Raw genomic sequence first — 24151 nt, 5'->3', positions numbered from 1 at the left:
GAGGAAAGGGAGAGGAGGGTTTGGCGGCTTTGTTCTGTTGTCAGGTTGAAGGGGTGTAGCTCAGAGGTGATGGCCATTCTGGTTGAACAGCGTGGTCTCTCGTTAGGGTCTCTCGTTAGTGCAGCGCTCTGTTCATGAACAAACATCAATAATTACATTAAACTCTCACTCACTGCTACCACTGCAGAGAAGAAGAACAGAGAAGAGAAAAAAGAAGAGTTGAAGATAGGACATTCTGAGGTCTAGTAAAGTTAGCTAACAAACTGAGGCAGGATAGAGCTGGAACAACGGATTCTTCCATAACAGATTGGCCCCAAAGGAATTAATTTATTCACAATTTATACCTCACTGTATAAGATAACTGTGATAACACACACACACAGATTTTCACAGAATTTTGTCTCAAGCCCCTGGGCATTTATCGTTCTCTCGATGTCTATCTCATTCTCTCTCTTTTTGGTCTCTTGCTCCTCTACATTCTCTGCCTATCGCCCACTTCTCTGTTGTTTACCCTCTTCTCTTTCTCTCATTCTCTCTCTTTTATTACATTTCCCTCTCTCGCTCTAATTTGTCTTGTTTGTTCGTGGCTCGCCTCAGTTCCCCCTGCCTGTACCTCAGTTCCCCCTGCCTGTACCTCAGTTCCCCCTGCCTGTACCTCAGTTCCCCCTGCCTGTACCTCAGTTCCCCCTGCCTGTACCTCAGTTCCCCCTGCCTGTACCTCAGTTCCCCCTGCCTGCAGTTCCCCCTGCCTGTACCTCAGTTCCCCCTGCCTGTACCTCCGTTCCCCCTGCCTGTACCTCAGTTCCCCCTGCCTGTACCTCAGTTCCCCCTGCCTGTACCTCAGTTCCTCCTGCCTGTACCTCCGTTCCCCCTGCCTGTACCTCAGTTCCCCCTGCCTGTACCTCCGTTCCCCCTGCCTGTACCTCTGTTCCCCCTGCCTCTACCTCCGTTCCCCCTGCCTGTACCTCCGTTCCCCCTGACTGTACCTCATGGCATCACTACTGTGTGAGCTGTCACCCCCCTACCGTCATCCCCACATAGCTACAAGCATCTCCATGTCTCAACATACTCACATCCAATGAATGTATGGTTGGCTAGGGTCTCTCTCTCTCCTCCCTGTCTCCTGACTCTCTCTCTCTCTCTCTCTCTCTCTCTCTCTCTCTCTCTCTCTCTCTCTCTCTCTCTCTCTCTCTCTCTCTCTCTGTCTCCTCCCTGTCTCCTGTCTGCTGTCTCTCTCTGTCCCAATTCAATTTCAATTAAATTCATGGGGCTTTATTGGCATGGGAAACATGTGTTAACATTGCCAAAGCAAGTGAGGTAGATAATATACAAAAGTGAAATAAACAATACAAATTAACAGTAAACATTACACATACAGAAGTTTCAAAACAATAAAGACTACAAATGTCATATTATATATATATATACAGTGTTGTAACAATGTACAAATGGGTACACAAGTACACAAGGGGAAATAAATAAGCATAAATATGGATTGTATTTACAATGGTGTTTGTTCTGTACTGGTTGCCCTTTTCTTGTGGCAACAGGTCACAAATATTGTTGCTGTGATGGCACACTGTGGTATTTCACCCAGTAGATATGGGAGTTTATCAAAATTGGATTTGTTTTCGAATTATTTGTGGATCTGTGTAATCTGAGGGAAATATGACTCTCTAATATGGTCATACATTGGGCAGGAGGTTAGGAAGTGCAGCTCAGTTTCCACCTCATTTTGTGGGCAGTGAGCACATAGCCTGTCTTCTCTTGAGAGCCATGTCAGCTTACGGCGGCCTTTCTCAATAGCGAGGCTATGCTCACTGTGTAACGTCGTTCTTCGTTTGTCGAAAGAGAGTCGGACCGAAATGCAGCGTGGTAGTTACTCATGTTCTTTAATGAATGAAATGACGATACATGAAAATAACGTAATATACAAAATACAAAACAACAAACGGAACGTGAAACCTATTACAGCCTATCTGGTGAAACTACACAGAGACAGGAACAATCACCCACCAAATACACAGTGAAACCCAGGTTACCTAAATACGGTTCCCCATCAGAGACAACAAGAATCACCTGACCCTGATTGAGAACCGCCTCAGGCAGCCAAGCCTATACTAGACCCACCCCTAATCAACCACAATCCCAATGCCTACAAAAACCCCAATAAGACAATACAATAACCCCATGTCACACCCTGGCCTGAACAAATAATTAAAGAAAACACAAAATACTAAGACCAAGGCGTGACAGAACCCCCCCCCCTAAGGTGCGGACTCAAAACCATAGGGAGGGTCCGGGTGGGCGTCTGTCCATGGTGGCGGCCCAGTACTGAGAGGAAGCCCGGTACTGAGAGGAAGCCCAGTACTGAGAGGAAGCCCAGTACTGAGAGAAAGCCCAGTACTGAGAGGAAGCCCAGTACTGAGAGAAAGCCCAGTACTGAGAGGAAGCCCAGTACTGAGAGGAAGCTCAGGTAGGTAGTAGGCTCCGGTAGATCCTGGCTGGCTGGCAGATCTGGAAGATTCTGGTTGACTAGCAGATCTGGAAGATTCTGGTTAACTGGCAGATCTGGAAGAGAACGGTTGACTGGCAGATCTGGAATAATCTGGTTGTCTGGCAGATCTAGAAGATCATGGCTAACTGGCGGATCCTGGCTGACTGGCGGATCCTGGCTGACTGGAGGATCATGGCCGACTGGCAGATCCTGGCCGACTGGCGGATCCTGGCTGACTGGCACTTCTGGCGGATCCTGGCAGACTGGTGGATCCAGGCTGACTGGTGGATCTAACTGATCCTGACAGACTGGCGACGCTGGGCAGACTGGCGGGGCAGACTGGCGGCAGACTGGCGGCGCTGGGCAGACTGGCGGCGCTGGGCAGACTGGCGGCGCTGGGCAGACAGGCGGCGCTGGGCAGACTGGCGGCGCTGGGCAGACTGGCGGCGCTGGGCAGACTGGCGGCGCTGGGCAGACTGGCGGCGCTGGGCAGACTGGCGGCGCTGGGCAGACTGGCGGCGCTGGGCAGACTGGCTGGCGGGTCAGTCACAGTGGTCAGGATTTCTGCCAGTGTGTACTCTCTGTTTAGGGCCTCTCTCTCTCTCTCTCTCTCTCTCTCTCTCTCTCTCTCTCTCTCTCTCTCTCTCTCTCTCTCTGCTCCAAGTGACTATAAGCTCAACAGCACCTTTTATTGAAAGGAATATTCTATAATTTAATATCTTGGTAGCTCCACTGAAGTAATTGATGCAATCATACAATGGCAGAGAGGAAGAATGAGTGAGAGGGTGTGTGAGTGAGTGCTGCGGGGAAAAAGGCATTTAATCCAGTCAATTCAGAGGAGCGACTGAGCGACTGGTGACACAGCGACTCACTTCAGGCACAAAATGGCTGCTGCTCAGGTTGGGCTCTCACACATGCAAATGAGGCCTAACGAATAATGGAATCTTCTGGAGCTCGATAATTAGATGGTTCTCCTCTCTCTGAGGGATGGAGAGTGACGAAGAGGGAGAGAGACAGAGAGGGGAGAAAGTTCCACTGCTCTCCTTCCTCTCCCCATTATATGTCTTCATATCTCACCTTTTGTATTATTATTATTACTTTTTGAAATTAGTTTTTTCATGATAGGGGAAGTTTGGCACCGAGCTGAAAAAGGTCTTTAATGACATCATATTCCCTAAAGCCCTCTGGTCAAAAGTAGTGTTCTGTAGTGGAATTCCTTCTGGAACGTCTCTCTGTCTGACCTGACACATGTGCATCACAATGCAGTCTGTGCCACCCACACTTGGCACACACACACTTTTGGTACAGTTGGCACACACACGCACACAATTGGCACACACACATTTGGCTCCAGCAGTATGTGTGTGTAATCAAATAGCTTGGCATGTGTGGAATGTCCTGTTTTCATGTATTATTAAGGAGCTTGTTTAATTAGAAAAAATGAAGACTCATTAGAGAAATGCTAATTAGCTTCCTCCCTCCCTTTCTTCTCTGTGTCAGTGGAGGGAGCCTGGCACCGGCACTGAGGGAGAAAGAGAGAACGAACGGGGGGGCTATGGCCCCTTTACAGATCAAATGATACTAAATAAAAGAACACAGTGTTGATATCACATTGCTTAGTTTACATGAACTTTAGGTTACTTTAGAATATCTTTAGCATTACTTGTGAATGCTAAACCCGGTTCATTGTATTTTCTTCCGAACTTGTGTCTGTCACATCAGATTGAACTCTGCTCTGTGTCAGAATAGACAGGGTCTTACCCTTAGTCTGACCCTGAAACCAGTGGAGGCTGCTGATGGGAGGACGGCTCCTAATAATGGCTGGAACAGAGCGAATGGAACAGCATCAAACCATATGTTTGATGTATTTGATACCATTCCACTAATTCCACTCCAGCCATTACCACGAGACCGTCCTCCCCAATTAAGGTGCCACCAACCTCCTGTGCCTGAAACAGACTTATCTAAGCCATACTTATCTAATTCAGACTTTCCTCAAATAATGTTCACCACTAAATCTTGATGACTTCATGTAATTCTTAAACTGGACGTTTATGTGTGAGGACTCTATGCATACTGGGCATGTTAGCTTGTTTTGATAACCTAAAACGTCCGTTTAAGTTCATTTGAGGTTAGCCAAGACGAGTTCTGAGAGCTTACACAGCTAGCCCAGTGAATCAGGGGCTAAGACCTATTTCACTTAAAACAGTTTGCACTGCAGACAGTTTCTATGCTTTTTTCCCCAAAGTGTTTTTCCCAAAGCACTCCTTTTGTCCACTCAATGAAAGTGCTTAGTTGGCAGTTTTTGTCCTTTTATTTGATAGATGGGGGAGGGGGGTATTGGGGGTTATATGGTGTATTGACAGTGTGTGAAAGAGGATGGGGTAGAGGGATAGGGGTATATAGGGGGGAATTCTGGTCTGGTGCTGGAGTGAAGGGGGATGAAGAGGTAGAGGAGGAAGGGATAGTGGGGAGGGGATGGAGAGGGAGAGTTTGGGTCTGGGTAGTGGAGTGAAGGGAGGATGAAGAGGTAGAGGAGGGAGGGATAGTGGGGAGGGGATGGAGAGGGAGAGTTTGGGTCTGGGTAGTGGAGTGAAGGGAGGATGAAGAGGTAGAGGAGGGAGGGATAGTGGGGAGGGGATGGAGAGGGAGAGTTTGGGTCTGGGTAGTGGAGTGAAGGGAGGATGAAGAGGTAGAGGAGGGAGGGATAGTGGGGAGGGGATGGAGAGGGAGAGTTTGGGTCTGGGTAGTGGAGTGAAGGGAGGATGAAGAGGTAGAGGAGGGAGGGATAGTGGGGAGGGGATGGAGAGGGAGAGTTTGGGTCTGGGTAGTGGAGTGTGAAACTCTATTTTGTGATTTGAAACATGAGTGAAATCAGTAATGAAGGCGGGTCGATAACGGCCTCTTACACTTCCCTCTGAAGTACCCAAAGTGTGTGTGTGTGTGTGTGTGTGTGTGTGTGTGTGTGTGTGTGTGTGTGTGTGTGTGTGTGTGTGTGTGTGTGTGTGTGTGTGTGTGTGTGTGTGTGTGTGTGTGTGTGTGTGTGTGTGTGTGTGTGTGTGTGTGTGTGTCGTTCCCTCTGGAAATGTTTTGTCATTTTTATTCTGAGGCACTGGGGCGTTAGATGGAGAGAGTGGAGGGGGGTGGAGAGGAGGAGGGATAAAGGAGGAGGATTTTCCACTTGAACTTGCTGGTCTCAGGCCGTCCGCTCCAGAAGGGTTTTTCCATTTGTCTGGCCCGTCAGAGGGAGGTGTGTATTTGTGTGCATGTATACCGACCTTGTGCCATCCCAGTATATCCTGTAATACCGGCACTGAACACAAGCAGGCTATTTTCAAACCACAGTGAGCCTCTTTAAAAGGAAGGTTAGTAATGCCAACGAATGTAAAAAACCCCATAGTGAATGCTAACTAAATGCCAACGAATGTAAAAACCCCATAGTGAATGCTAACTAAATGCCAACGAATGTAAAACCCCATAGTGAATGCTAACTAAATGCCAACGAATGTAAAACCCCATAGTGAATGCTAACTAAATGCTAACTAAATGCTAACGAGCGCATGCAAACATTTTTATACAGTCTCCGACAAACTATTTGCAGGACAAACATCCCAGCTCATAAAGTTATACAAGTAACTTAAAAATGCAACTCACAGTTTGCTGCACGCACAATAACAATATTAGACAGCAAGGCTCTTGATTCAGGAGGGGATTCTCTGCTATTACCAAGAGGCTTGATTTTGCAAGAAGATAACCACTTAGCTAGCTAGCTAGATAACTAGCTACTAAATTAGAAAAACAAATGCACAACTGCAGAGCATTTAGCACATTTGAAATGGTTAATCACAAGAATGGCTTCAGATTATGTGGCCAATTTTCTCTGATCCTGTGCTGTCCATTTATGTTTGTTCTATGTGTTATTTATATCTGTAAATCAACCATTGACACCCACCCGGCCACGATTACAGACACCTGTGGGTCCTTCCAAACTATATAAACTAGTCATTATACCCTGATGAAGACAGCTTGTCTTTCGAAACGTTGGTTGTTAAAATATTGCATCTGAGGCTCTCCTTTTCTTTTTCAATGCCACTCTGGTCGACCTACATGATGTTCCTCTGAACATGTGTTCCTTGCACTCTCTGCGGTATCTCTAACCCCTCTCTCCTCTCACTGGCAATGTCATGACATGATTCTACTTACTACCCACTCCTCCACAGGTCTTCACAGGACTGTGGAAGAATCTAGTCCATTTACATAAATAATACGGTCTCCATCCAGTCTGTCTTCCCTGTAAGGCCCATGTTGTTTTCTAAGATAGGGGTGGAGAGAAGGCCTGGTATCTTCTGTTACAGGTAGAGACAAACACCTGGTAACCCATTGGTGTGTTTGTCATCAGCTCTGTAATGAGAGTCTCCATTCTCTATACACACACTCATATAATAGGCCTCAACCTTCATTTTCAGCGCGCACACACACACACACACTGACACACACACACACACACACACACACACACACACACACACACACTGACACACACACACACACACTGACACACACACACACTGACACACACACACACACACACACACTGACACACACACACACACACACACACACTGACACACACACACACACACACTGACACACACACACACACACTGACACACACACACACACACACACTGACACACACACACACACACACTGACACACACACACACACACACTGACACACACACACACACACACACACACACTGACACACACACACACACACACTGACACACACACACACACACTGACACACACACACACACACACACTGACACACACACACACACACACACACACACACACACACACACACACACACACTGACACACACACACACACACACACTGACACACACACACACACACTGACACACACACACACACTGACACACACACACACACTGACACACACACACACACACACACACACACACTGACACACACACACACACACTGACACACACACACACACACACACACACACACACACACACACACACACACACACACACACACACACACACACACACACACACACACACACACACACACACTGACACACACACACACACACTGACACACACACACACACACACTGACACACACACACACACACTGACACACACACACACACACACACACTGACACACACACACACACACACTTCACCCTTCTCATAAAATAATACCTTCCTTCTCCCCGGGAACTGTTTGAAGTGGGCAGTGCGACGCTTTAAACGCTAGCCCCACCTGGCTTCCCTCATCAGTTCCCCCCTGAGAAATGTGGCCCCTGCCCCTGGTAGACATTAAAGAAAGGGAGAGAGGGAGTTTCAGACAATGGAGATATTTACGTCTGCTCTCTCTTTCTCTTTGGGTCCTGAGCCTGAGATTCACCCTCCTTTCTTCTCCTAGCCTGTAGGTAGTCCCTCCTCTCCTCCTTTGCTCCTCTCAGTCCAACAGGTATTCCGTTTTCCTCTCTTCTCCTTCACTTTCCTTCTCCTTGCCACTTATCTCCTCTCCTCTGTTTTCCTCTCCTCCTCCTCCTCCTCCTCTGGTATTCCCCATACTGCTAACAGCCACTCTCACCTCCCTCATCCCTCATTCCTCAGCCTAATGAGATACGACAGCATGTTTACCTGGAGGGAGGGAGGCCGGGATGGAGAGTGGGAGGGAAGGAGGGGACAGTGAGAAGATTGTATAAATAAACAAATCATAACCCAATCAACAGGAAGCAGAGGAGTTACCCACACACCATGAGAGATAGAGGGAGAGAGAGATATAGTGTGGGCTGAAAGCCAATGGGGCGAGAAATTAGAGAATGACAGAAAGATGACAGGATGGAAAAGGGTCATGTCTAGAAGGGATGCGGCTAATGTCAAAGTGATGTAAAAATGTGCATATTCGATTCGCGTCAGGGACGATTTTAGCATATTAGCTAACCCTGACCCTTTTCCTAACCTTAAACTGATTCTCCTAACCTGCTACGAAAAGTCACTTTTGATATTAGCGGTATCCCTTCCAGTCAAAACCATGAAAAGGGGGATAGCAGACACTTTGTGTGTCTGTCGCTGTGTGTCTGTCTGTCTCTGTGCCTTTGTGCGTGTGTCAGTGGTCCCTCCCAGGGTGAGGTAGGTCATTCTTAGTGACAGCGATAAACAGCACTGAGGTTTGTTCCTAACGTGAGAGGGCATGATAGAGGGGGGGGGGGGGGGGGTTATGTCATTCTATTTCTCTTTTCATCATGCCTTCTCCTTGTCATCGTTTCAGTGATCTGCCTCTTGTGTGTCCCCATATAGCGTCAGGCAGGATAGATCACTTAGATGGAGAGGCTGTTAATACTCTGATTATAGGGTCCTTTCTCTCACATCACTCTTCTGGGCAACCGTCACACACTCAGACACAGTCTTATACATGTACACACAGTCATAAACATGTACACACAGTCATAAACATGTACACACAGTCATATACATGTACACACAGTCTTATACATGTACACACAGTCATAAACATGTACACACAGTCCTATACATGTACACACAGTCATATACATGTACACACAGTCATAAACATGTACACACAGTCCTATACATGTACACACAGTCTTATACATGTACACACAGTCCTATACATGTACACACAGTCTTATACATGTACACACAGTCATAAACATGTACACACAGTCATATACATGTACACACAGTCTTATACATGTACACACAGTCATAAACATGTACACACAGTCCTATACATGTACACACAGTCATATACATGTACACACAGTCATAAACATGTACACACAGTCCTATACATGTACACACAGTCATATACATGTACACACAGTCATAAACATGTACACACAGTCATAAACATGTACACACAGTCATAAACATGTACACACAGTCATAAACATGTACACACAGTCATATACATGTACACACAGTCATATACATGTACACACAGTCATAAACATGTACACACAGTCATAAACATGTACACACAGTCATAAACATGTACACACAGTCATAAACATGTACACAACACAATAATCAAAACACTCACAGAGGGTAAGGGGGTGAAGGATGCATGGTGTGAATTACTGTCAATTCTGTACATTGTTAGTCAAACAGGGAGGTGGAGATACCGTTTCCCTTCTCTCACCATACTATGCTACACATGTCTGTGTGTGTGAAAAATACTACAATTTAACATGTATATTACACGCAATTAAAAATATTAGTGTGTGTGTGTGTGTGTGTGTGTGTGTGTGTGTGTGTGTGTGTGTGTGTGTGTGTGTGTGTGTGTGTGTGTGTGTGTGTGTGTGTGTGTGTGTGTGTGTGTGTGTGTGTGTGTGTGTGTGTGTGTGTGTGTGTGTGTGTGTGTGTGTGTGTGTGTGTGTACAGTCGTGGCCAAAAGTTTTGAGAATGACACAAATATTAATTTTCACAAAGTCTGCTGCCTCAGTTTGTATGATGGCATTTACTCCAGAATGTTATGAAGAGTGATCAGATGAATTGCATTTAATTGCAAAGTCCATCTTTGACATGCAAAATAACTGAATCCCCCCAAAACAGGGATTGGACTGCTGAGGACTGGGGTAAAGTTATTTTCTCTGAGCACTATCATCAGTCCTGTGTCATGCCAACAGTAAAGCATCCTGAGACCATTCATGTGTGGGGTTGCTTATCAGCCAAGGGAGTGGGCTCACTCACAATTTTGCCTAAGAACACAACCACAAATAAAGAATGGTACCAACACATCCTCTGAGAACAGCTTCTCCCAACCATCCAGGAACAGTTTGGTGACGAACAATGCCTTTTCCAGCATGATGGAGCACCTTGCCATAATGCAAAATGATAACTAAGTGGCTCGGGAACAATACATTAATATTCTGGGTCCATGTCCAGGAAACTCCCCAGACCTTAATCTCATTGAGAACTTGTGGTCAATCCTCAAGAGGCGGGTAGACAAACAAAAACCCACAAATTCTGACAATCTTCAAGCATTGATTATGCAAGAATGGTCTGCCATCAGTCAGGATGTGGCCCAGAAGTTAATTGACAGTATGTCAGGGCAGATTGCAGAGGTCTTGAAAAAGAAGGGTCAACACTGCAAGTATTAACTCTTTGCATCAACTTCATGTAATTGTCAATAAAAGCCTTTGACACTTATGAAATGTATGTATGTATGTGTGTATGCATGTATGCATGTATGTATGTATGTATGTATGTATGTATGTATGTATGTATGTATGTATGTATGTATGTATGTATGTATGTATGTATGTATGTATGTATGTATGTATGTATGTATGTATGTATGTATGTATGTATGTATGTATGTATGTATGTATGTGTGTGTGTGTGTGTGTGTGTGTGTGTGTGTGTGTGTGTGTGTGTGTGTGTGTGTGTGTGTGTGTGTGTGTGTGTGTGTGTGTGTGTGTGTGTGTGTGTGTGTGTGTGTGTGTGTGTGTGTGTGTGTGTGTGTGTGTGTGTGTGTGTGTGTGTGTGTGTGTATGTATGTATGCATGCATGCATGCATGCATGTATGCATGCATGCATGTATGTATGTATGTATGTATGTATGTATGTATGTATGTATGTATGTATGTATGTATGTATGTATGTATGTATGTATGTATGTGCGTATGTATGTCTAGGTGTGCGGCAGCACGCCATGTGATAATTCGCCAGTAATATGAGTTGGCAGAGGAGCCTCTAGAGAATGCTGCAGTATTCATCACGGCTTTATTTAAATACAGTCATTTAGAGAGTGTATGTTTGTGTGTGTGTGTGTGTGTATTTAAATACGGTCATTTAGAGAGTGTATGTTTGTGTGTGTGTGTGTGTGTATTTAAATACGGTCATTTAGTGCAAAGCTCATTACAGCTAGACTGCCCTTGACAGTGGAAATGATACCACCCCCCCTCAACCAACACACCCCTACACATCACTGGCTCCTCGTCAAGAGCATATGGAAGAGAAAAAGGCCCTTTCCCTAGCTCTCTCTTCAGCCATATTGTAGAGTCATCATCCTAAAAGAGTTTGGAAGTCTGCAACTTGCCATGGCATCATGTTCGTCACATATACAGTACAACTACCTTTGCTTTCACAAATGATGGCCATTTTAAAAGGCAACGCATTCTGGTTAAAGTCTACACTGTGGTTATTAGCTGGCCCAGCTGTGCTCCATATAGCTGCTCACATCCATGTGATTTCATCTGAAATGGAAAACAGAGATCTGGAATAAAAGTCATCAGGGGAGGAGAGGAGAGAGAGATGGAGCCTCATTGAAATGCATGATACATCACCCTCTCTATCCCTCTTCCCAACCCTCTGGGACACAATGCCTTTTCCTCTTTCTCCTTCCATCTCTCTCTCGCTCCCTCTCTCCCTCTGTTCCTTTGTTAATCAGTTAAACTCCCTCTTCAAACAACCTCTCTAATTATCCCTCCACTCTCTGAAAACGACAGGGCTGTGTCTCCCCCTCTCTTTCCTTCCCCCTCTCTCTCACCTCCCTTTCCTTCCCCTCTCTCTCCTCCCCTCTCTCTCCTCCCCCTCTCTTTCCTTCCCCTCTCTCTCCTCCCCCTCTCTACCCCCTCTTTCCTTTCCCCCTCTCTCTCTCACCTCTCTCATCTCCCTTTCCTTCCCCTCTCTCTCCTCCCCCTCTCTTTCCTTCCCCTCTCTCTCCTCCCCCTCTCTCTCAACTCCCTTTCCTTCCCCTCTCTCTCCTCCCCCTCTCTTCCTCCCCCTCTCTTTCCTTCCCCCTCTCTCTCACTTCCCTTTCCTTCCCCTCTCTCTCCTCCCCCTCTCTTCCCCCCTCTGTCCTTCCCCTCTCTCCCCCCTCTCTCTCCTCCCCCTCTCTTCCCCCCTCTTTCCTTCCCCTCTCTCCCCCTCTCTCCCCCCTCTTTCCTTCCCCTCTCTCCCCCTCTCTCTCCTCCCCCTCTCCTTCCTTCCCCTCTCACTCTCACCTCTCTTTCCTCATCTCCTACTCCTCCCTTTGCTCTGTGTCTCTCTTTGGCGAAGGTTGACCTCCGTAAGTCTCTGCTGGTGCTGTGTGTCTGTCACATACATTTACGCACACACACACACACACACACACACACACACACACACACACACACACACACACACACACACACACACACACACACACACACACACACACACACACACACACACACACACACACACACACACACACACACACACACACACACACACACACACACACACACAGGCTTTGGGCCTGTACCAGACCAAGTGTGTAATCATTAGTCCAAAAGGTTTTGCAACGAAAACGAGAGTTTCTATTGGACAAATTCAGGTAGACAAATTTCTAGTTTCTATTGGACAAATTCCACCAATCCCCCTACATGATTCATCCTGTCTGTAATTACTCCCTATCTCTCTATCCTCTCTTTCACTTCCCTCCCCGTTCCTTCCGTCCTTTCTCTCCGGTCTCTCTGAAAGGGAAAGTGTGTGTCTTTGTCTTGGTTTTAGAGTGCAGCCTGTAAGCTGTCTCATTCCACCTCCCTCCCTCCCTCACCCCCTTCTCCCCCTCTCCACTTCCGCTTCTAATCTACCTCGCATCTCTCTCTTTTAAATTAACATGCAATGCCCCCTCAAAAAAAGAGAGAGGAGAGTGAAAAATTAAATGCATTTAATAAATGGCTGACTTCAAATCGCCTGGCTTTTCACTCTCTCCCCTATTCACAGGGCAATGAAAGGGGAGAAATCATTCACGGGGAGAGACAAAGCCGAATGAAAATATAATTCCACATTGTGAGCGTCTTTTGTTAGGGCCCGTCAAACCGCTAATGGCGCCCCTTTTGTTTTCTCCCTGGCGCTGGGAGGCGGTGGCGAGGTATAGCCGCTGCACTGCGCGCCTCCGTAATCACACCGCTTTGTGATATTAGATTATAGTGGCAATTAATGCCGTCAAACCTTAACAACTCAGCATTCAGCCCCTGTCACCCCCCCCCCACACACACACATACACACACATTCATGCCAGCCATCAGTGCATCCACCAACACACAGAAAGGTGCTATAACGCAGTAATTATTGCGCCTGCAACTTGAAAATGTCAATGAGCATGTGTATAAAATAGAATGTATGGGTTGTCAGGGGGTGAGAATGTGTGTGTGTGTGTGTGTGTGTGTGTGTGTGTGTGTGTGTGTGTGTGTGTGTGTGTGTGTGTGTGTGTGTGTGTGTGTGTGTGTGTGTGTGTGTGTGTGTGTGTGTGTGTGTGTGTGTGTGTGTGTGTGTGACAGGCGAAGAGAATGGGATGCACAAGAGCAATTAATTACAGGTTTTAATTTTCTAGCCAAGAGTGACGAGCAGCATCGGTGGTGCAGGCAGAGCCAAATTGGCATGACGCTAAGCGTACACAACCCCACCCTCACCCTCACCCGCTCCTCAACCACCCATCACACCTGCTTAAAAGTATGCGTTATGGTGTCTGTAAGGTTTTACAATAGAGGAGTACTAAGATGGCTGTGCGGTGGCTTCAATACAGCGCCCCCTGTCAGTCAGCCAGGGTTTATACACATCATTGGTTTCCCCTCATGGGTAAATAACTCTTCCTCTGCAGAGACACAGAAAGACAGGGGGATAGACTTTGCTCTCTTAGCAGCCACCTCTGTTGTACCTGTCTACCCTTGTTCCCTTTACTCCTTACCCTCACCCTCCCGCTCAGTCTCCCCCTCTCTCCTCCTCTCCCTGTGATGAGGGAGTGTGTTGGGTTATGGATGGCTTGTTTGATCACGATACGGCAGCTTACAATAAGGGATTGGACAGGGCCCGACACACAGGCTGCAGCTGATAACACAGAGAGGGAGGGAGGGAGGGGGGGGGGGGGTGTTAGTATTTATGGCCAATCTTGTTTACAAAGTCAAATCAGCCCTTTACAGATTTAATTTACCACTGACAGCTCTCCCTCTCTCCCCTGCCGCCCCTCAGGCGGGGAATAGATAGACTCCTAAGAGAGACGGGTAGCCATCAGTGCTGCGAAACACATGACTGCCAATATCAGAGAGAGCGCTAGAGAGAGAGAGGGCACAAGGGGTAGAGAGAGAGAGATAAGGGTAGAGAGAGAGAAAGGTAGAGAGAGAGAGAAAGGTAGAGAGAGAGGGGGGGGTAGAGAGAGAGAAGGGTAGAGAAGGATAGAGAGGGGTAGAGAGAGAGTCGGGTAGAGAAGGGTAGAGAGGGGTAGAGAGAGAGAAGGCACAAGGGGTAGAGAGAGAGAGATAAGGGTAGAGAGAGAGAAAGGTAGAGAGAGAGAGAAAGGTAGAGAGAGGGGGGGGTAGAGAGAGAGAGAAGTGTAGAGATGGGTAGAGAGAGAGAGGGGGTAGAGAGGGTTGGAGAGAGAGAGGTTGGTAGAGAGAGAGAGAGGGGGGGGGTAGAGAGGGGTAGAGAGAGAGAGAGAGAGAGGGGGTAGAGAGGGGTAGAGAGAGAGAAGGGTAGAGAGGGTTAGAGAGAGAGGGTGGTAGAGAGGGATAGAAAGAGAGAGAGGGGGTAGAGAGGGGTAGAGAGAGAGAGGGTGGTAGAGAGGGGTAGAGAGAGAGAGGGTGGTAGTGAGGGTTAGAAAGGGGTAGAGAGAGAGGGTGGTAGAGAGGGATAGAGAGAGAGAGGGTGGCAGAGAGGGGTAGAAAGAGAGAGAGGGGGTAGAGAGGGGTAGAGAGAGAGAGAGGGTGGTAGTGAGGGGTAGAAAGAGAGAGAGGGGGTAGAGAGGGGTAGAGAGAGAGAGGGTGGTAGTGAGGGTTAGAAAGGGGTAGAGAGAGAGGGTGGTAGAGAGGGATAGAGAGAGAGAGGGTGGTAGAGAGGGGTAGAAAGAGAGAGAGGGGTAGAGAGGGGTAGAGAGAGAGGGTGGTAGAGAGGGGTAGAAAGAGAGAGATGGGGTAGAGAGGGGTAGAGAGAGAGAGTGTGGTAGTGAGGGTTAGAAAGGGGTAGAGAGAGGGAGGGTGGTAGGGAGGGGTAGAGAGAGAGAAGGGTAGAGAAGCTCTGTTTTCCACAGGGGATTGAAGATGAATGTCCGTATATGAGAGGTTCTAACCCAGGGTCGTATATCTCTGTAAAAGCAGCCATCTCTTCCTAACAGCCCTTATTTGTATTGAGCACAGAGTATTATTTGTATTGAGCTGTCCACTGTAGGCTGTAAAGGGAGAAGTAATCATCCCTCTCTTTCTTTCTTTCTTTCTTTCTTTCTTTCTTTCTTTCTTTCTCTCTCTCTCTCTCACGCTCTCATTCTCTCTTCTCTTCCTCTTCCTCTCTCTCTCTCTCTCTCTCTCTCTCTCTCTCTCTCTCTCTCTCTCTCTCTCTCTCTCTCTCTCTCTCTCTCTCTCTCTCTCTTCCTCTCTGTCTTTTTCTTGTCTCTATCTCTCAGTGAAGAGGAACATAGCTCACCTGCTGGGCATCAGTTGTAGGACTGAACAACCATATGGATTTATCTTTCTCTCTCTTTTTGTGTCTATTTCTGTCTCTGTCTCTCTTCCCCCCCTCCCGTTCCCTCTCTTACACTCTCTCTCTCCCCACTCTTCTCTTCTATCTCCTCTCTTCTCTCCCTCTCTTCTCTCCCTCTCTGTGGGCTGACTGGAGTGTAATTGGTGGCTGTGAACTCTGGAGTGTTTGAGGCAAATTTTCTGAGAACGGAAGCTCTTAGTCATCAGGTGGATGTGTGCTTGGTGTGTGTTCAATCGACAGGTGAATGCTCTTTGAGTTAGCCCCTGGCCAGAGGATAGCATCAATGCTTGTCTTTCTGTTACTCTGTGTGTGTGTGTGTGTGTGTGTGTGTGTGTGTGTGTGTGTGTGTGTGTGTGTATTATTCTCTGAGTGGTTAGTTTGCCTCCATTCAGTCTTAGTATGTTTGTAATCAGATTAGTGTGTGTGTGTGTGTGTGTGTGTGTGTGTGTGTGTGTGTGTGTGTGTGTGTGTGTGTGTGTGTGTGTGTGTGTGTGTGTGTGTGTGTGTGTGTGTGTGTGTGTGTGTGTGTGTGTGTGTGTGTGTGTGTGTGTGTGTGTGTGTGTGTGTGTGTGTGTGTTTACAATCTGCTCACATGGTGCATTACTGTTTGCTGCCATATGTGAGTCTATGTCCCAGCCTCCAGATAACATCTAATCTGATTGTTGTTCTGTTCTGCTCTCTAACACCTGATTGTGTGGATCATAATCATCTGTTTATTGAACCAGATATGACTCTATATTCCATAAGGAGATTACATCTCTCTGTTTTCTCACACTGCCAAGTTTCTCACAATGCCAGCAATATGTGTCACAGAGTGATACACTGAGTGTACAAAACATTAAGAACACTTTCCTAATATTGAGTTGCACCCCTTTTGCCCTCAGAACAGCCTCAATTTGTCGGGACATGGACTCTACAAGGTGTTGAAAGTGTTCCACAGGGATGCTGGCCAATGTTGACTCCAATGTTGTCCACAGTTGTGTCACGCTGGCTGGATGTCCTTTGGGTGGTGGAGCATTCTACTTAAATCTTTAGTCTTACAAATTCACCCTCTGAATGGGCACACATACACAATCCATGTTTCAATTGTCTCAAGGCTTAACAATCCTGTCTCCTCTCCTTCATCTATACTGATTGAAGTGGATTTAACAAGTGACGTCAACAAGAGGTCATAGCCTTCACCTGGATTCACCTGGTCAGTCTATGTCATGGAAGTGGTTTTGTACACTCAGTGTGTATGTCACCCTCTCTGTGGTCCTCTCCCTCCAGGTGCCAGTGTCCATGACTATGTTGGCCCCCCAGATGATCAGTCCTCAACAGATGCAGCAGATCCTGTCCCCTGCTCAGCTACAGGCCCTGCTGCAACAACAACAGGCCATCATGCTACAGCAGGTAACACACACACACTCATATGACATGAACACACAGTCCTCCGCGGGCTCAGTCCCAGCCCAGCATGTTTAGATGTGTCTGTGTGGAGGTGCTGACACACTGGCTGTGATTGAATCCTCTGGCACAGTTACTGAGAGCTTTGAGGCCTTTGAACAGAGTGTAACACGCAAACACACACAGATATACAAATGTGCACACACACACACACACACACACACAAGCTCATACTTTCCAATTCTCTAAAGCCTGTATAGTGGTTGAACACCTCCCTATCAGTGAACATAACCAAAGTTGACCAAAGTTGACAACATAAACAAGCGTTTATGTCCTCAACGTGAAGCTCAGCCACACACACTCCTTGTGGTCAGTGAGAGCTTATGTTAGCTGTCCTGGTTCTTGATTGGTTAGGGGTGTGTGATGAGGTGCTGTGATCTGGGTGTGTGTTGGGGACTGGAGTGTGTTTGTTCCGTTGGTCGACATGGCAACCGATCTTACCTAGCGGGCAACATTACACGTCTGTCAAATATTTAACACACAAACACACATACACATAACTCACAGTCACATACAGTATACAGAACACACACTACATGACTGTCAAATATTTAACACACAAACACACATACACATAACTCACAGTCACATACAGTATACAGAACACACATTACACGTCTGTCAAATATTTAACACACAAACACACATACACATAACTCACAGTCACATACAGTATACAGAACACACACTACATGACTGTCAAATATTTAACACACAAACACACATACACATAACTCACAGTCACATACAGTATACAGAACACACACTACACAAATATTTAACACACAAACACACATACACATAACTCACAGTCACATACAGTATACAGAACACACACTACATGACTGTCAAATATTTAACACACAAACACACATACACATAACTCACAGTCACATACAGTATACAGAACACACACTACATGACTGTCAAATATTTAACACACAAACACACATACACATAACTCACAGTCACATACAGTATACAGAACACACACTACATGACTGTCAAATATTTAACACACAAACACACATACACATAACTCACAGTCACATACAGTATACAGAACACACACTACATGACTGTCAAATATTTAACACACAAACACACATACACATAACTCACAGTCACATACAGTATACAGAACACACACTACATGACTGTCAAATATTTAACACTGTACTGCCGTGGCTAGCACCAAACACCCCCCCAACCTTCTCACCTCACACACATACAGAAATGTGTCCACATACACACTCAAAAAGGTACACACACACACCACATACAAATACGCACACTGGCATGGACAGCAGTGGAGGCTGCTGAGGGGAGGACGGCTCATAATAAAGGCTGGAACGGAGTCAATGGAATGGCATCAAACACATTTCCATGGAAACTTTGTGTTTGATGTATTTGATACCATTTCACTGGTTCTGCTCCAGTCATTACCACGAGCCCATCCTCCTCAATTAAGGTGCCACCAACCTCCTGTGATGTACAGACACTAACACACAGGCCCACAGATATGCACAGAGATCCACTCAAACAGGCCCACAGACAGTACAGACACACTCAAACAGGCCCACAGACAGTACAGACACACTCAAACAGGCCCACAGACAGTACAGACACGCCCACACAGGCCCACAGACAGTACAGACACGCCCACACAGACCCACAGACAGTACAGACACGCCCAAACAGGCCCACAGACAGTACAGACACACTCAAACAGGCCAACAGACAGTAAGGACACGCCCACACAGGCCCACAGACAGAACAGACACACCCAAACAGGCCAACAGACAGAACAGACACGCCCAAACAGGCCCACAGACAGTACAGACACACTCAAACAGGCCAACAGACAGTAAGGACACGCCCACACAGGCCCACAGACAGTACAGACACGCCCAAACAGGCCCACAGACAGAACAGACACACCCAAACAGGCCCACAGACAGATCAGACACACCCAAACAGGCCCACAGACAGAACAGACACACTCAAACAGGCCCACAGACAGAACAGACACACCCAAACAGGCCCACAGACAGAACAGACACACCCAAACAGGCCCACAGACAGAACAGACACACCCAAACAGGCCCACAAACAGTACAGACACGCTCACACAGGCTCACAGACAGTACAGACACGCCCACACAGGCCCACGGACTGTACAGACACGCCCACACATGCCCCCAGACAGTACAGACATACTCCGTCTCCTGTACATGCTTAATAGACTGCAGCTATTAAAAGTGTGGAAATAGAGCAATAATTGCTGTAGAGCCAGGGCTAGAACAGACAGTGCATTTAACACACACGCACACACACACACACGCACGCACGCACGCGCACGCACACACACACACACACACACACACACACACACACACACACACACACACACACACACACACACACACACACACACACACACACACACACACACACACACACACACACACACACACACACACACACACACACACACACACACACGTCCAGGGCTTGAACAGACAGTAAATTTAATAAGGAAGCATTTCTCTAGGCCACTATGAATTGCAGTGGGAAGATCTGACAGACTGGATGGTAATGGAAATATGCTGTCTCTCTGGGAATGAGACGGTTAAGGACCCACACAGCTCATTTTACTCTTAACGAGGAGAGAGACGTTGGGGTTGAAACACACTTGTGTAAGGCCACTTTACCTCTGCTTTTAAAACCACAGAGTTTTACACGACTCTCCCACTTAATTAAACACACTGTCTCCTAGTCTAAATCAGCAAATCAGCCACTTTAACACACACACACAGAGAGAGACACACACTATTTTCAGCAATCAGAGACCATATCAGTCATCGGAACATTACATTTCATGTCTCCATGGAGACTTTGCATTGTGAGTGGTATTGTGTGTGTGTGTATGTGTGTGTGTGTGTGTGTGTGTGTGTGTGTGTGTGTGTGTGTGTGTGTGTGTGTGTGTGTGTGTGTGTGTGTGTGTGTGTGTGTGTGTGTGTGTGTGTGTGTGTGTGTGTGTGTGTGTGTGTGTGTGTGTGTGTGTATATGTGTGTGTGAGTTTTAACCTTTAAGTTTCCTCTAACCTTTAATTACACCACAGCTGATCTGGCTCTTTCTTGGTGTGTTAGTCAAGTCAAGGTCACAGTAATAGGCTGGCGAGGTGAGTGGCTCTCTTAATGCTGCAGAGCCACTGAATCAAATCATTAAAAAGACCTTAATTATCACTTAATTATTCCCACAATTCTCCAGCTTCAGCCTAGCGTGTGTGTGTGTGTTTGTGTGTGTGTGTGTGTGAGTGTGTGTGCGAGCGTGCGTGAGTGTGTGTGTGCATGTGTGTGTGCGTGCGTGTGTGTGGCCAGCCAGTGACGCGGAGAAGAGAGATGAACTCCGCCTTTGGAGTGTGAAAAGAAGGAGGGACTTAGAATAAAGGAGAGAAATCCACACACACACACACACACATTCCCCTGTTGTAGAGACAGGCGGTCAGAGCACGGAGCTTCCTGGTTAAACGACTGATTACTTAGTCAAACAAACAGAAACAGGCTGTGGTTCGTCAGTACTAACAGTAACAGTCAGCAGGACAATATGGCTCCTTCTTATCACCTCTCCATCTGATCTGAAACACAGGATGGTTGAAAACAATATGGCTTCACTTTCTACTTCACTAGGCTACTAGCTCACATCAGACTATACAGATACACCCTTTCTACCTTCACTAGACTAGATGTTCACATCAGACTATACAGATACACCCTTTCTACCTTCACTAGACTAGATGTTCACATCAGACTATACAGATACACCCTTTGATTCTCCAACAAAATGGCCGCTGCAGAACACCTGTCCCACCACCCCCATCCCACATGTACACACACCCCTCTGCTCAGACTGTTACCTCAGTGATAAGTCAGGCAGACCATAAATAACATGGGTCTGTCTAACATCTGTCTCTGGCGCTATGGCGACGCCCTTGACATGCCAGGTACTGTAGGGCACCAAGATTTACGGGACGCCTCAAACCTCACTACACCCCCCCTTGCCCTGTATATACACACGCCCACCTCTGTCCAGGTGTTTCAGGTGAACATTAAATAACTATTTTTAAAGGAAGAAAGTTCAAACCGACAGCTATGATCGTCTCTCCATGGCTTCGGCAGCACATCTCCCCTAGAGGGACAGAACACTCCTGTTGGGTCATGCTACTGCATCTCTCTAACTCATTCACCCTTTTACCACGTAAGAGTCAACCTTTTATCTAGAAGGACGTGTGTGTGTATCTGATCATGCTAGTGTGTTTCTCTACACCCCCCCCCCGTTGCACACATTATCCACTTATACACGTTGCGGTAACGTGTACCTGCTTTAGTTGCTGGGAAAACTTATTGTCTGGTAGTTTGTCTGTAAAGCTTGTCTCGCTCAGAGGCACAACAATAACGCACGGCCTTCATGGAGACGCAGAAGAGAGAGAGAGCAAAAGAAACCGTGTACACCATATATCACACATGCACACACACGCACAAGCACACCGCCTGCCTCACTCTCACTGCTCTCTGCTATGCTTTGTGTTTCTGCAGCTAAGCTTAAGGTTTTCTTTCACAACAGGCTTTTGAAGATTGAAATGTTGTTGACTCAATTGTCTTCCCTTTTCTCTTCCCCCCTCTCTCTCCTTCCTTCTCTCACCCTCCCTCCCTCTCTCTCACTCCCTCCCTCCTTCCATCCCTCCCTATTTCCCCCCTCTCCATCTCCCCCATCATCTCTCTCTCACTACCTCTCTCTCCCTTTTTCCCTCCCTCCCTACACCCTCTCTCTCCCTCACTCCCCCCGTCCCTCTCTCCCTCCCTCCCTTCCTTCCCCATTTCTCTCTTCCCTGCCTTTCTCCCCCCTCCATCCCTCCCTTCCCCATTTCTCCCTCCCCTTTCTCTCTCTCTCCTCCTCTCTCCCTCCCTTCCCCATTTCTCCCTCCCCTTTCTTTCTCTCTCTCTCCCCCTTTCTTTCTCTCTCTCTCCCCTCTCTCTCGCTCTCCCTCCCTCCCTCCCCCCTCCCTCCCTCTGTCTCTCCCTCCCTCCCTCCCTCCCTCCCTCCCTCCCCCTCTCTCCAGCTACAGGAGTACTATAAGAAGCAGCAGGAGCAGCTGCATCTTCAGCTTCTGACTCAGCAGCAGCAGCAGGCTGGGAAGCAGGCGGCCAAAGAGGTGAGACCCCTACGGAGCAATGTTCTCAAGCGCACTTACAAGCACACTCGTACACAGTTGAAGTGGCCAACACGTCAGTTAGGGGATTGTGGAGTATGTAGGGCACATGGAGGTGAAGTGCTGTAACTTACAGAGCGTTTGTACTGGGGCAGAGCGCACACCTCTTCCACCCTCCTCTATTCATCCTCCACTTTCCCTTTCTCCTACTGTCCTCTTATCCTCTCCTTCTCTCCTTTCCTCCTTCTCTCCTCTTCCGGTCTTCTTGCCTTTGTTGTGTAGTCTGGCTCTCCAATCAGGAGTTATAGTAGTGATGGAATATATGTCATTGTTCTGCACTAACACACCATGGTAAACCTCACTGATAGAGAGCTCTGCGTTAATAGAGCATAAGGATTCATTTACATGGTTTCTGCGTTATTTCTTGTGTGTGTGTGTGTGTGTGTGTGTGTGTGTGTGTGTGTGTGTGTGTGTGTGTGTGTGTGTGTGTGTGTGTGTGTGTGTGTGTGTGTGTGTGTGTGTGTGTGTGTGTGTGTGTGTGTGTGTGTGTGTGTGTGTGTGTTTGTGTGTGTGTCCACACGCGTGCGTGAAGCCTGAGGTAAAATCCTTTTGTCGACTAAATATCGGAGTTGCCTGTCAATTAACCCCCGCAAGCATTGATAACTGTGCCAACACACACACTCCTCCACCAGGTCTAACCACACTAACAGGGATCCCGGTGGGTTTCAAGCAGGATCACAACACATAATGACAAAGAGCATCCAACAGATCACACCAGATTACTGTCATAGAGGGTGTGTTGGGAGGGGCTTTGGTTCCATTTAGGCTTGTGAGTTGTCAGAGGTGTCTAAGAGAGCAATCATAAAGGGATTCTCTCACAAAAACAAACACACACACATATACATGTTCATATTCCCCATCCAACCTTACACACATAGAGTACATGTTCCCCATCCAACCTTACACACATAGAGTACATATTCCCCATCCAACCTTACACACATAGAGTACATATTCCCCATCCAACCTTACACACATAGAGTACATATTCCCCATCCAACCTTACACACATAGAGTACATATTCCCCATCCAACCTTACACACATACACTCTCCCCATCCAGCCTGACATTTTCAGAGAGTAGAGGAGGGATGTGGCAGGGGCAGAGAAAAAGAGAATAGTGAGAGAGAGTGAGAGAGAGAAAAATGGAGAGAGAGGGGAGAGAGAGGGAAGAGAGGGGAGAGAAGGGGGAGAGAGGGGAGAGAGAGGGGCGAGATGGGGGAGAGAGAGGGGAGAGAGGGGGAGAGATGGGGAGAGAGAGGGAGAGAGATGGGGAGAGAGAGGGAGAGAGGGGGAGGGGAGAGAGAGGGGAGAGAGAGGGGAGCAGGTAAGAAACAGAGAAGACTTCTAGGGAGCTCGTGGCCTCCAGAGACCATTGTGGGAATCGCATGAGGAGGCTCGGCCTAGATCTTCCC

General features: G+C 47.2%; 1 protein-coding gene across 9 annotated transcripts in view; it reads left to right on the top strand.

Moving 5' to 3' along the window:
- LOC124003281 (forkhead box protein P4-like) overlaps positions 1-24151 on the top strand; it is a 209679-nt gene that overhangs the window by 103426 nt on the left and 82102 nt on the right. For 7 of the 9 annotated variants that reach the window (XM_046311400.1, XM_046311399.1, XM_046311398.1 and 4 more), the window contains exons 4-5: positions 17288-17410; positions 22587-22679. In XM_046311400.1, coding sequence (XP_046167356.1) covers positions 17288-17410; positions 22587-22679 — 216 coding nt within the window. The remainder of the gene's footprint in view (positions 1-17287; positions 17411-22586; positions 22680-24151) is intronic. The other 2 variants (XM_046311401.1, XM_046311394.1) reach the window with 1 other exon arrangement.

This window comes from Oncorhynchus gorbuscha, linkage group LG18, assembly GCF_021184085.1.
Source record: "Oncorhynchus gorbuscha isolate QuinsamMale2020 ecotype Even-year linkage group LG18, OgorEven_v1.0, whole genome shotgun sequence".
NCBI lineage: Eukaryota > Metazoa > Chordata > Actinopteri > Salmoniformes > Salmonidae > Oncorhynchus > Oncorhynchus gorbuscha.
Note: the sequence above shows the minus strand (reverse complement) of the source record. Positions and strands in the feature narration are given on the sequence as shown.